This window comes from Neoarius graeffei, chromosome 13, assembly GCF_027579695.1.
Source record: "Neoarius graeffei isolate fNeoGra1 chromosome 13, fNeoGra1.pri, whole genome shotgun sequence".
Lineage (NCBI taxonomy): Eukaryota > Metazoa > Chordata > Actinopteri > Siluriformes > Ariidae > Neoarius > Neoarius graeffei.
The window spans coordinates 48828606-48843564 of record NC_083581.1 but is presented as its reverse complement, the minus strand read 5'-3'; the positions used below and the strand labels follow the sequence as shown (position 1 = coordinate 48843564).

Here is a 14959-nt window from a genome sequence, read left to right as displayed (position 1 = left end):
GATTCCTGTTCTCACACTATACGATCCGATGCTTGGATGCGATGCTCAGGATTTCAAACAGGTTTGATTTTCATCCGATCGATCGGGAGGAGGTCATGAGGTGTTAATCGCTTGTCGTTACCCCGTGTATACTACACGATCCGAGACGCACGATTGAGCCAAAACTCGGCCCGATCTCCAAAATAGTCGCACGAGTGAAAATCGTGTCAAAATCGGGCCAAAAATCGCACAGTGTATGCCCAGCATTAGGCATAGTAGTTGTTCATGATGATGTAATCAGGGGTCCTTATCTTAGTTGTAGAATGAACAAGCTTGATTTATTGTCGAATGCCAGATAATTGTGTGGGGTTTTTTTGTTTTGTTTTGTTTTGTTTTTGTGGGTGTGTGCAGGCTGAAGAGTAAATTCTCTAACCAGGTTTCTGTAAAGGGCTGCTTCAGGAACATTAAAGCCATGGGCAGTTTCATCGACCTGAAGAGCATGAATACTTCAGGTGTCAGCTACGGTTGTCCTGATAACCTGCTGGTGAGAACTTTCTCCACACACACTTGACAAATACACTTATATTAAACGCCCATCTAATAATACGATACCAGTATTCTCCCCAGGATTAAAATAAAATAAAGCCCTAAGTTTTGCACAGCCTGCTGGGTGGAGAGTATGTAGGCAGGCAGGGGGAGAGGCGGGCGGTTGGGGGGTCCAGAGGCCCTCCCCTGGAAAATTTTGAAAAAAGGGAGCCCGTTTGGTGGCATCTGGTGACTTTTAGGAGCATTTTATGGTGCTCGTGACACTGTTACTTTATACTGTTAACATTGTTGAAAAGGTTGCTACAACAAGTGGAGGTGTGTGATGCTGTGGTTTGCAGCATGGGGTTCACATGAGTAATAATTAAAATCATCATCTGACAACAATGTAGTATATAACAGGGCTCGAAATTCATTTTTTTTCACCAGCCAGCCGGACTAGTGACCTTCCAAAGTAACTCGCCAAACAGAAAATCAACTAGCCAAAATTTGTTCATGTATGAATTTTACTTCTGTCAAAAATAACACAAAAGAGAGTAGTTACCATTGTTCATGACTAATGTGCATTTATTTCAAGACCCGAGTATTCTGATACTGTTGTTAAATACGTAAATGAGAACAACACAGAGCACCAAAATATAATATCAACAAATAATAATATATTGGAAAACTTGGCAACTTGGTGTAAGAGTATTGAAAACAAATATACTTACTATCATGACTACAGCACCCAAAATATGTCCAACATGCTTTCTGTATTTAACCATGTTTGAGAGAGAAAGCATTAGGAGCTTCATATTGACGAGGAATCAACTTGAAAAAAATTAATTATTCCATAAAAATCGTATCGCAGCCAAGGCCTACCCTGCTCCCACGTTTGCTTATAAGTCCTTTGTCGTTTCTCCTTCTCGCACGCTTTATCGGCGGCCTTTTTCTCCTCTTCATACCGAGGTCGCTTTGTCCCCGTCTCTGGCGGTCTCTGTACACCTTTCAGAAAATTCCACATCGCAACGTAGCTTTGGCAGATGTAGATGTAAACAACAACAAAAACACACGTGTTTAAATGGGCGATAATGTGGCCACGTCTATTGAATTTGATAACGTGATGTGGCAGCGGGGGCGTGGCCAAGCGTTGGTCTGTGAATGGAGGGCGGAGTCAGGAAGGTAGGTGGTGGAATCATTGCACCTGATGGGGATTAACCTGTGTTTGTGTGTCTTCCCCAGTGACCGCACCCTTTAAAAGGAGAGGAGAGCAGAGAAGGGGAGCTCTCTCTCCCCAACCAGAACACGTGTGTGTGCGCGCCCGGCTGGGAAGTGATAAAAGGCTGAAAAGCTAGCAATAAATAGTTAATTGAGAACTCAGTTCTGGCCTGCCGTGCTTCTGTGCTCCACCCACCTGGTCCAATACTACACGTGATTACCACGATATTCAACGAGATGCGTTATATGCATGCGCAGTAGTGAAAAAACTGACAGCCTGACTCGTACACGATATGATTCGGAATTCTTCGGTATTTTCCTTCCTGACGATAAACACATCGATTAACACAGACACGGCACACGCTTAATATGTGGCGGCTTTAGTTGATGGTGCGTCTGAATCAGGGCTTTGAACCGGTTCATCTCATCTCATCTCATTATCTCTAGCCGCTTTATCCTTCTACAGGGTTCTCCAGGTTCTACAGGTTCAAGGAACGAAAACAAAAACTGGGAACTTTTTCTATTTCACATGGAACAGAAACGAAACCAGAAACTTTATTATTTTTTATGTTCCGGAACAGAAACGCTTATTAAAAATAATGGTAACCGGTTAATACCGGTTTTTATTTCGTTCCTCAAAGTTTCCATAGCCTACAAATAAAAAAGCCATTCTCCTCCTGCGCAAGTTTCTATGACCCGCTGGGGTTCACTTCCTGTGTGACGTTCGCTGACTGAATGGAGAGATCGGGAAGGTGGACTGCTATCACGTCTCCATGTGATAATAAGTGAATTACTGAGTGTCTGAGCAAAGAAGAGCCTGAACGTTGCAACCTCCCTATTGGCTGTTTGTAAAAATGTATCAATTGTTGCCCTTCCCACGGGAATCATCGCGGGCTCGAGAGACGAGACCTGACGAGTTAGTTCGTTGGTAGCAGAACAAAATGTCTGGACACAAATCGGGTTTTCAGAAAAGGAAAGAAAATAAACGGAGGGTCGAAAATACAAAAAAGGAGGCAGAAAATGCAAAACGAGTTTTAAGGTAGGACAAATGGTTACTTTTCTGAGGCAGCCCGCCGTGGCTGCAGGCTTTCAGTTGTCATTGAATGGTTACTTTTCTGAGGCAGCCCGCCGTGGCTGCCTGCAGGCTTATTTATTATAGCCCATTTAGTTAAAATAGTTGATATAAAATGTTTATAGTTATGTGATGGTTGTCCTGATTTAGACTGGTGTTTTTTTTTGGGGGGGGGGGTTGCGCGATGTTGCACCCGGGTCCAGATTAGGGCAGAACCGGCCCTGGCTACATTTCAGGTGTAGTTTGTTTTATGAATGTATGTACTTGCATAGATGTGTACTTGGTCTTCCAATATGGCGACTACCGAAATCTCGCGGCGCGGTGACGTCATGCGGTAGCCCTCTATAGGGCCTGACTAGCCTTTGGTAACACACTAAATGAATTATCTTTCATTTTTGGCACTTTTTCTGTTTGTGTAGATGGGAAGACATACTGAGAATCCAAATCGCCAACATTTGATATAATAATTGTTTTGAATTATTTCTTGTCTTATTTAATGAAGGTTGTAATAGAATTAGCCTACATTTGTCTTAAGCTGGATGAGACAGAGACATAATTTTATAGCCATTTGTTAAACAGCTGACAGGGAACGTAATTAACCGTTCTGGGAACGAAATTTTTTTGTTCTAACCGGTTCGGGAATGTCTATTTAATGGTGGAACCCAAAACCGGAAACGTTAAAATTCCGTTTCTGTTCAGAACGAACCAATAGGAAAAAAATTCTGGTTCAAAGCCCTGGTCTGAATCTTCGCTTCATATGTATTTTTTATTTTCAACTAGCCAGCCGGGCTGGCTAGTGACAGGAATTACCCGCCAAATTAAAAATTAAGTCGCCTCGGGCGACCGGACCACCGCGAATTTTGAGCCCTGTATAATAATGCTGTTTTATTACCTGAACCACTGCCAGAACACCACTAACCAAAAGTTTAAATGAGTTCTGTTGCAGTTAGGAAACAAGAGCACTCTGAGAGCACAATATCCCCCCTCTGCTGGCAACTATGCCATAACTGGTAAAATGCGACTGAATTGAGTGAAATTACAAGATGCGTATTACCAACATATAACAAAGAATCCTGTCAAGTTTCGTGAAATTCCTCCAAAAATTGTGAGGGAAGTTGATTTCAGAAAGCAAGCACACCTTGATGAAATTGCCAAGGGCATAAATATTCAAGGGCGTAACTCTGGTAAAATTTGCCCAAATTAAATGAAATTTCAGTATGTATCTGTGAAGATACTCAGTCATCCAGGTACATAGTAATCTGTGGTTGGTAGAAGAGAGCAACTGGACTTGCTTGAAAAGTCTTGAAGACGTTTCGCCTCTCGACCGAAATGCATCCTCAGTTCTGTCTCTGTTCAGTGATGGTCGTTCCAGGTTGACAAAAATGAACGATCCTCTCTGGCTAAGACGTCTGCCAGTTTTCTGGAAGTCCTCTCATACTCCCGCACCAGTCGAAGGGAACTCATCCCAAAGTGCGTAGAAACATATCTGTGAAGATATGGCAGACATCTTAGCCAGAGAGGATCGTTCATTTTTGTCAACCTGGAACGACCATCACTGAACAGAGACAGACAGAACTGAGGATGCCTTTCAGACGAGAGGCGAAACGTCTTCAAGACTTTTCAAGCAAGTCCAGTTGCTCTCTTCTACCAACCACAAATTTCAATATGCATATAACTGTCATATAACAAAGCCTTTAGCCAAGTTTGGTGAAATTCCTCCACAAATTGTGAGAGGAGTTGATTTCAGAAGAACGTACACCCTCATGAAATTGTCAAAGTACAAGTTATTTAATCAAGGGTCAAAACTCTGGTAAAATTTTCACAAACTAAATTAAATCGTAATATGCATATTACCATCATATAACAAGGCCTTTTGCCAAGCTTCGAGAAATTCGTCCAAAAATTGTGAGGAATTTGAAGGAAAACACACTCTCATGAAATTGTCAAAGTATAATTTTGTTAATCAAGGGCTGTAACTCTGGTAAAATGCGACCCAATTTAATGAAATTACAAAATGTGTGTTACTGACATATAACAAAGAATCCTGCCAAGATTTATGAAATTCCTCCAAAAATTGTGAGAGGAGTTGATTTCAGCACCCTTCCCGGGACGGACAGACAGACAGACTTGATAGATTCTATATATGCACCTAGCCATATCAGGTGAAAGTTCAATCCAAATTGTTTGAAACTGCTCTCATTGAATTCAGACCTGAATGCAGAACAACATACTTTTTATAGAATTGAATGTTTATCCATTCTTGAGATATTACAAATCAAAGATTGAAAAAAAACAGCTTAATTTTTCGAAAACTGCTGTGATATTCTGTATGAGGATCACTCGGTCCATAATGGGCCTCATTAACAAATGAGATCAAATATTTTTTCTTAATAACTTTATTTTTCAAGATATTTACATAGAAATTGGCAGACACATAGATATTTGTATACTGAGTACAAAGTTTAAACAATTAATCAAAACAAATTATGCAAATTAGTATTAATTATGATAATTATGTAAAAATGTTACATTGGTAAACTCAATAAAAAAAAATAAAGGATTATTTCTGATCCCCTCTTTGTGCTCTGTAGGCCTTTGTATTTCTCAAAAGTAAGGCCTACTAGTGTTTATATTAAATAATATAAATTATAATATTCACAGCTTTCAAGGTGACCCTCGCATAAACTGTGATCCACATCCAATAAACAATAACATCTAATTGAATTAAAATTGACACTCACGTTTCTGACTTCCGTGTTTTTATTTAAATCTCATTCTGACCACTAAAATCTCAATATTTTTCATCAAAACAACTACATTTATCTTCTAAAATAGTTATTGATTTACATGAATCAGTTTGATTTGAAAAAAATAAGTAGGTAAAGCTATGAAAACTCACTTCAAAGTCTCCCGCGAACCATAACATCAAAACTAGCTGACGGAAAATTTTGCTGAATACTTCATCAGAAATAGTGAGAGCGAGAGAACATCTCTATAAAAGTTATCTGATTGATATTCACGAGTAATCCAGTCAGAAACCGATCAGAAGGGAGAGAGCCTGACCGCTTTCCCGTGACTCAGAAAGCACTGGCAGTTTCCTGACGTCCCGTGAGCAGAGAGTTTTTACTCTGTTGTATCAACTTCAGCTTGCCATTACTCCCAAAGTACTGAACAGATCTCAACGAGATATAATTTCTGCTTTCCAAAGAAATTTAATTTTTTTATCATGATAGTATTCATGATAGAAAATATTCAAGAGTTAAGCAATGACATATTTGGAAACTTAGATGAGCGTCTGCATGCACAGTTTTCACAGCACGGCCAGCAAGCGTCTGATACGCCTACTACACCTACGGTTGATGACTTACCATCTGTTTTCATCTTGAAAAATCCAACAATAGTGGATTGTTTTTTTGAAGTCATCTTCCAACCAGTTCTGAATGTTCTTCTTCTGTTGGCGGCTACCAAAATTTTGAATGTGCACTGTGCCGCACTCACTTATGTACACCACCCCAATCTTTGGACGCTGCAAGTCAAGTTCCAGTCTGTTTCAGTCAGTAGTTTTCTATTAATCTCTTACTTTTTTTTGAGGGCGAAAATACCCGGGGCTATAGCCCTGAGTGATGGGGCCTAACAATGCCACTGCCATCTATAACTGCCTCCAGTATCTTTTATATAATCTGAGAAGTATGGAACTGTTTTTGATTCTCCCAGATGTAATATCTGTCCCCCATTAACACATTCTTCTTGACATCTCTGTTCTAATTTTTCTGCATTATTTGGCCAATCCTATTCCTATCCTTTTTGGCATATCTGTTATAACACTCAGATTTGATACACTGCCTACACCAGATCAGTTCTGGAGATCAGGAGGGCCATAACAAAATGTCTCTTCAAACAGTTTATCCTGTTGATTTTGCGTAATTAAGGAAGGAATATCACATTTGTCAGAAATATTAGAACATGCAGCTAGAACTGTCCTTGGTGCTGAAACAGTGGAAGGAAGTCATTAGTCGCTCTGCTGTTGGTTTGTTAACTGCGCAGGTGGCTCGGGAAGCTTATTTTAATGGTCAGAGTTATTTGGACCTCAAGCTGGACAACCTACCAGGCATCACAGACAACTTTTATGCTGGTGTTGGCTTCAGGACAGAGAAAAGTAACGCACTGTTACTCTACCACCAGGCTGAGGTACTCATCCTTACAGATCAACTTGCCAAGCCAAGCGTTATGATACTGTTAAAGAGATATGTATCTAAAGTTTATGCTGTGTGTATTTTGTGTGTGTTTTCTCCACAGAGTGGGGTGTGTCAAGTACAGTTGAAAGAAGGCTATGTGGTGGTGACGGCTGGCAAAAATGAGGTCCGAACTCAGAAGACCTACAACGATGAGAACAGTCACTACGTGGCTTTCTATAGCAATATGAATGGGTACAGCAACAAGCACCACACTGCCTGCTCACATCCTCACACTAACTTCACTGCATGGATCTGTGTGTAATACTGTATCATGTGTCTGTCTGTGTGTTCAGGCTTCGTGTGTATATGGATGACATGCTGGAACCCAGCAATAACATCAGAATGATAGTTCCCAGCATGCTACAGATCGGGGAAGTCTATCTCGGGGGCACACCTGAGAAAAGTAACGTTGCCAACCTCACTGGCTGTCTCCGCAACATTTTCATAAACAGGTAGGAGGTTGGGTGATGGACAGCAGGAGAAGAATAATGTGTGATCTGTTCATTTATTCATGAATGGTTTATATCCCTGCTTAAATTACCTTTAGGACTACAATGTCTCAAACGGTGGTGGACTTGCTACCAGCCCGTGCAAATGTTCATGTTAACCTGGAGTGTCCTGCTGCTAAGAAAGCACAGCAGATCCTGGCCTCAGCTCCAAAACTTAAAAACACCAAGGTACTGTAAATAATTGACTTGGATTTCAATCAAGGTCCTTTCTATAATACCCATTGTCTTGCCTGGTTTACGTTTTTTTTTTTTTTTGTGTGTGTGTGTGTGTGTGTGTGTGTGCGGGCGCGCATTTGTACATTAGGGGAAGCACAAAAAGATTCATAGAGCACAAAAAAGCCACAGTGCCCGTGGTTCCTGCCAGGGGGAGTTGTCTGTCCAAGAGGCAAATGCCCACTACTTCAGTGGATCCGCCCACAGCCACATGCGTTTTGATTTGGTTCCTCCAGCCTTTAGCAAGACGTGCGTTCTCATGCTGTATTTAAACTGACTTTTGATTAGTTTTGACACTGTGTTTTGAGAAACCATGAAAATTCACAAACAAATGCTCTTATTTTGGCTCTTCAGGCCTAACGTGGCAATGGCTGTTCGTGTGAACTCATCCAATGGACTCATCTTCTATGCAGCAGCACAGAGAGGAAGGGCGACTTTAACACTCTCTGTGTCTGAAGGCTACCTCATGTTGCTGCTCAACGGAGGGAAGAGGAAATTCAGCATTGTGACCAGCGCCAAGTATAATGACGACCACTGGCACATGGTGAGTGTATGAGACAAAACATACCAACCCCAGAGTGAAGCATGGTGGTGGTAGCATAATGGTGAACGTTATTATCTTGGTTGCTTGTCTGACTAATGCCCTCTTTACCTTCTTCCTGAATTTTGCTTATGGCCTCCTCTAGACAAAGTCATGGTTGTGCCATATTCTTTTTTCAATTTTTTTAAATAATGGATTTAAGAGTGCTTCATAGAATGTCCAAAGTTTGGGATATTTTTATCGACAAAACCAGATTGACACTTTTTAAGACTTGTTTTCATACCTCCTTGGTATTCTCTCGAGCAAACTCTGGGGCCTTCCAGTGACAGATTTTTATTTATTTATTTATTTATATGAAGGTCATATGACACTTTAGTTACACACAGGTGGACTGTTAATTTAATTATGTGACTTCTGAGATCAGCTGGTTTCACCAAAACTAATTTGAGTTTCACAGCAATGTGTGTGTGTGGAGGAGGGGGTTTCCAGACTGTAACACTAGAAGAAGCCTTTGTCACATGTACACTCGAACGCAGTGAAATTCTTCCTCTGCATTTAACCCATCTGAAGCAGTGAACACACACATGTACAACCCCGATTCCAAAAAAGTTGGGACAAAGTACAAATTGTAAATAAAAACGGAATGCAATCATTTACAAATCTCAAAAACTGATATTGTATTCACAATAGAACATAGACAACATATCAAATGCCAAAAGTGAGACATTTTGAAATTTCATGCCAAATATTGGCTCATTTGAAATTTCATGACAGCAACACATCTCAAAAAAGTTGGGACAGGGGCAATAAGAGACTGGAAAAGTTAAAGGTACAAAAAAGGAACAGCTGGAGGACCAAATTGCAACTCATTAGGTCAAATTGGCAATAGGTCATTAACATGACTGGGTATAAAAAGAGCATCTTGGAGTGGCAGCGGCTCTCAGAAGTAAAGATGGGAAGAGGATCACCAATCCCCCTAATTCTGCGCCAACAAATAGTGGAGCAATATCAGAAAGGAGTTCGACAGTGTAAAATTGCAAAGAGTTTGAACATATCATCTCATATCATCTCATACATCTCATACAGTGCATAATAGCATCAAAAGATTCAGAGAATCTGGAAGAATCTCTGTGCGTAAGGGTCAAGGCCGGAAAACCATACTTCGGGCCCTTAGACGGCACTGCATCACATACAGGCATGCTTCTGTATTGGAAATCACAAAATGGGCTCAGGAATATTTCCAGAGAACATTATCTGTGAACACAATTCACCGTGCCATTCGCCGTTGCCAGCTAAAACTCTATAGTTCAAAGAAGAAGCCGACTCTAAACATGATCCAGAAGCACAGACGTCTTCTCTGGGCCAAGGCTCATTTAAAATGGACTGTGGCAAAGTGGAAAACTGTTCTGTGGTCAGATGAATCAAAATTTGAAGTTCTTTATGGAAATCAGGGACGCCGTGTCATTCGGACTAAAGAGGAGAAGGACGACCCAAGTTGTTATCAGCGCTCAGTTCAGAAGCCTGCATCTCTGATGGTATGGGGTTGCATTAGTGCTGGCATGGGCACCATCAAAGACACCATCAATGCTGAAAGGTATATCCAGGTTCTAGAGCAACATATGCTCCCATCCAGACGACGTCTCTTTCAGGGAAGACCTTGCATTTTCCAACATGACAACGCCAAACCACATACTGCATCAATTACAGCATCATGGCTGCGTAGAAGAAGGGTCCGGGTACTGAACTGGCCAGCCTGCAGTCCAGATCTTTCACCCATAGAAAACATTTGGCGCATCATAAAACGGAAGATACGACAAAAAAGACCTAAGACAGTTGAGCAACTAGAATCCTACATTCGACAAGAATGGGTTAACATTCCTATCCCTCAACTTGAGCAACTTGTCTCCTCAGTCCCCAGACGTTTACAGACTGTTGTAAAGAGAAAAGGGCATGTCTCACAGTGGTAAACATGGCCTTGTCCCAACTTTGAGATGTGTTGTTGTCATGAAATTTAAAATCACCTAATTTTTCTCTTTAAATGATACATTTTCTCAGTTTAAACATTTGATATGTCATCTATGTTCTATTCTGAATAAAATATGGAATTTTGAAACTTCCACATCATTGCATTCCATTTTTATTTACAATTTGTACTTTGTCCCAACTTTTTTGGAATCGGGGTTGTACACACAAGTGAGCAGTGAGCACACACACGTACTCAAAGCAATGGCCAGCCATGCTACAGTACCCGGGGAGCAGTTGGGGGTTATACAGAGGGAGGACCACGAGCTGGCCTAGTGGTTAACATGTCCGCCTCTCAACTGGGGCATTGGGAGTTCTACTCGCGGTCGGGTCATACCAAAGACTGTCATAAAAGTGGTGCCTACTACCATCTGACAAGGCACACTGCAATACAGATGCAAGTGGGGAGTCAAACTCTTGTGGTTACCAGAGTACTAGCCCCCTACTGGAACCCTAGCTGTATAGGCGACAGGCCGAAGGCTATAGAAGCGGAGATCGGCACCGCCCAATGCACCTTAAGGGCCTGGTTAGTACTGGGACAGGAGACTGTCTGGGAAGACCAGGGCATGGCGTGGGAAGAACTTTAGATACAGAGGGAGGGGAAGATGCTGTTCATTTACTCAACTCCCCTCACGTTTTCTTGCCGGTCCCAGAAATCTAACCAGCGACCCCTTGGGCCCCTGGCTGCCCCCTATAAGATGACCCCTGTCCACACCAAGATGTGGACAAGTTCAAGGGGTTGAATACTTTTATTCAGGCACTGTAAATTGCTTGAGGAGGTATTGCTACATTTAATGAAAAATGATCTTTGTGCTTTTTCTCTGTCTTTGTTTAGGTGTTTGTTAAGATTGACAGAGGAAGGGCCAGTCTCATAGTAGATGGCATTAATGTGCAGAACAGGAAGGTGTCCTCCTCTGGGGAGAAGAATGCACTGAGTGGCCCAGTTTACATCGGCGGCCTGCCCTCTGACCACAAAGCAGCAGCGGTCGTTACAAACATTCATGTCTTATCAAGTCCTGAGGACACATGTCCTAATTCCAACACAATGCTTCATTTATTTCCCCTCATTTATTTCTTTCTCCCTCTCTCTAGGTGGGTTTTGTAGGATGTATCAGAGATCTGAAGGTGAGCGAGGTGCTGCTAAGCCCCACTAAAAGTGTAGGGGTGGTGCCATGCTACCAGGAGCCCCTCCAACCAGGTGTCTACTTCTCCAGCCAGGGAGGACACATCGCAGTTGGTGAGCAGCCTGTAGATCACTTCCCAACTCTGACTGATGCCTCATTTCGCCACAGTTTTGTTTGGTATCTGTAATTCTGTATAATATGTGCAATATGCCCTCTAGTGTTCAATAGAAGGAAATGCATTTCTTTATAGATGAATCAAAATGCCACCGCATCATATGTAGCTATGGATGAATAGCTACTTTTGTCCATTGCAAAAGGTTACAAAAGGTTGCCTGAAGGTTATGCAAATTCTCTTTTCAAAATATGTTTAATGAACACTCAGACTTTTATTTAACTTTGATCTAAGTGGTGTATTTTAGCAAAATAAAATCTCTCAGATTCACAAGGTGTTAAACTAGAGCTATGTTAGTTTGTTTTTAATTATAAAATTGTACAACTATCAACATAGTCAAGCAGCTGAATTAAAGGAAATACCCTGTTAGCTAATCGCTTTTCCAGTGCTAACTTCGTTACCAATGTTATCTCCCAATGGTAAATTCACTTTTCCACTGCTGACGTCCTGTGCATACTCATTATCTCTAGCCGCTTTATCCTGTTCTACAGGGTCGCAGGCAAGCTGGAGCCTATCCCAGCTGACTACGGGCGAAAGGCGGGGTACACCCTGGACAAGTCGCCAGGTCATCACAGGGCTGACACATAGACACAGACAACCATTCACACTCACATTCACACCTACGGTCAATTTAGAGTCACCAGTTAACCTAACCTGCATGTCTTTGGACTGTGGGGGAAACCGGAGCACCCGGAGGAAACCCACGCGGACACGGGGAGAACATGCAAACTCCACACAGAAAGGCCCTCGCCGGCCACGGGGCTCGAACCCGGACCTTCTTGCTGTGAGGCCACAGCGCTAACCACTACACCACCGTGCCGCCCCATTTTCAACATACTCAAGGCAAATTATAGACTGAAAAAGACCAGAAGGAGGAGTTTCGTAAACACATTGAAGGTTCCTGTAGGAACGAATGGAGTTCCAGCTGCCTTGCACACAGAGCTCTGTCCGAGCGAGGCGTTAAGCATTATACTTTTGTTTGATTTATTTCATTCAGACACTGATGTTTGAAATGAAGGACAGTAGACTATTTACACTTGTAGAGTATCGAAAGCAAATAATTAAGTCAGATGATACAGGGTTAAAGTAGAACTGAGGCTTACGAGCCCAGAATACGTCAAAGCTAGTCACTCAAAATGTAAAAAAAATCAGAGTGTTTCTGTGAATACTGAGAAATTTGGGGTGGGCAGTTTGGCAAAAATGAAGTATGTTGGGTTTTGGTAGAAATACTGCCAAATGATAGTACCACATCCCAAGTGAAAGGCAAACAGCAGAGCCGCACTCAAATGCTTTTATATTTTTCAGTATACAACACTGATCACATACCGTACATCGTTTTGTGAGACGTCAACTCTGAGACAGATAAACCAGCTACTATCTGTTCCTGTAATACAATCCTGGTGGCTGTAATCCTTAAGTATTTTGTATAAATGGTAGAAAATACCAACTTGTAACTTTTTATTTTAATTTGGGACTAAATATAGTCAAAATCTTTATGCTAATAATAACTAAGCTAGGCCTGTTACTTTTTGTGCACCCCTCCTTTAAAGTCAAAATCAAACGGCTTGAATTTGGCTCCATCAGTAGACATCAGGCTTGTAGTACTTGAGCCCAGGACTCGGACTCGAATCCGACTCGTGACTTGACTTGGACTTGAGCACTGATGACTTGTGCATTAACTGCATTCGGACTTGTAAATTGGAGATGAGGACTCGGATTTTTTTCTTTATTTTTTGTAACATGCCATAATAATTTGGCATAAGATATTTATATCTACATTTACTGTGTACTAATTTCATGCAAGAGTCTCAGTCCTGTGCGCCTTGGCGCGTGCATCAGATAGACTCTCGGGCGCGCTCCGGACAGCGTGCTTGCCAAGTGGACTCTCGCGCGCACTGTAAACGACTTGCACCTGCACAGGATTAAGCACGCCTAGATAAAAACTGTGAAAACGCAATTACTTTGCGAAGTATTGAGTTGTGCTGCTGACACATTACCGAGCCTTATTTCCTTGTTTGGTTTCCTGATCCCTGATTTCCTGTTTCTCATCTTTGATTCCGCCGAGTCTGCGATAGCCTGTTTGTGCCTCGCTCGGCCTATTCCGTTTCACTGTTTTACGATTTTGCCTGCCATTCTGGATTGTTTACCCGTCTTCACTCGTATTAATAAACACACCTTCTACACTTACATCCGTCTCCCAACCGTCTCTGACAGAATATTTTGTACTCCCTGCTAAAGAGAATGCACATTCACCTGTTCATACATCATGTTCAGGAACAAACTAATGCTAATGGCGCTAAAACAACCACCGTCAAATGGTGCGGTTGGAGTCTTGTTCTTGGACTCGACTCGAAATTTTTTAATGACTTGGACTTGAACACCGGGGACTCAAACTCAAGGTTTAGTAACTCGACTACAGCACCGGTAGACATTGTTGGTGGAATCGTAGCCTGCACTGCAGTATCCAGCAGCATTGACAATGCTAAATCTTCTTTCAATTAGATGTCACATAGTTGACAAATTTTGGGCTTTTTGGCTTGCCATGTCCATTGGTATCAACCTATTATCGCTCAGGGTCATGTGCGTGAAGGGAATGGGCTGCCACTTTGTTTCATCATACTGACTACTTACCACAGTTAATCACACAGATGTAAATCACCGTCACATAGTTGATGTAAAAATAGGTACGCTTCAATTTTTACACACTCAACTCCACGTAAAAACTAGACAGAACTCAATGCCAACGGCGTCAGTGGGTAGACTACACACCTTATTAAGTTGTAATTTGGGGACAGACATTTGACCTCACAGTAATCTTGACCTGTGACCTTTTAACCTCAAAATCTAATGTTCATGTTTGTCCCAAAGTGCACAAATGGTGAAAGTTTGGTGAAATTCCTTTCATTTGCCTTGGAGATATGGTGTTCACAAGGTTTCGGGACGGACGCACGCACAGACAGACGGACAACCTGAAAACATAATGCCTCCTGCACCTTACGGTGGCGGAGGCATAAAAAACACCATACCAAAAGCAGTACACACAATCGTGTGTATGAGATGTTGTTCTGTTGACCTGCCAGATAACATGAGGCAGGAGAACCTTGTATCTGAGTAACTGTTGCAACGCTGGAGCTGAATTCAGCACGGTCACATACTTGACCGCAAGTTCGTAGGACACCTACTTAGGCTGAGCTCCACTCGAAATGATTAAAAGCTGCATCAAGTTTAGTTGTATTTTCTTTAAACGCACTCGTATCCATGACGTGCACAGAGGGTACTCCTGTCTGCTGGCTTTCAGTGGAGAAATAACACTCTTGGTTCAAACCAAGGTTGCAGGTGGGACAAGCCA

General features: G+C 41.9%; 1 protein-coding gene across 1 annotated transcript in view; it reads left to right on the top strand.

Moving 5' to 3' along the window:
* Positions 1 to 14959, top strand: part of lama5 (laminin, alpha 5) — a 244931-nt gene that overhangs the window by 222820 nt on the left and 7152 nt on the right. Inside the window, 9 exon segments of the mRNA XM_060937932.1 lie at positions 391 to 523; positions 6839 to 6982; positions 7091 to 7221; positions 7323 to 7481; positions 7577 to 7706; positions 7843 to 8000; positions 8106 to 8295; positions 11150 to 11299; positions 11407 to 11551. Of these exon segments, the coding sequence (XP_060793915.1) occupies positions 391 to 523; positions 6839 to 6982; positions 7091 to 7221; positions 7323 to 7481; positions 7577 to 7706; positions 7843 to 8000; positions 8106 to 8295; positions 11150 to 11299; positions 11407 to 11551 (1340 nt within the window).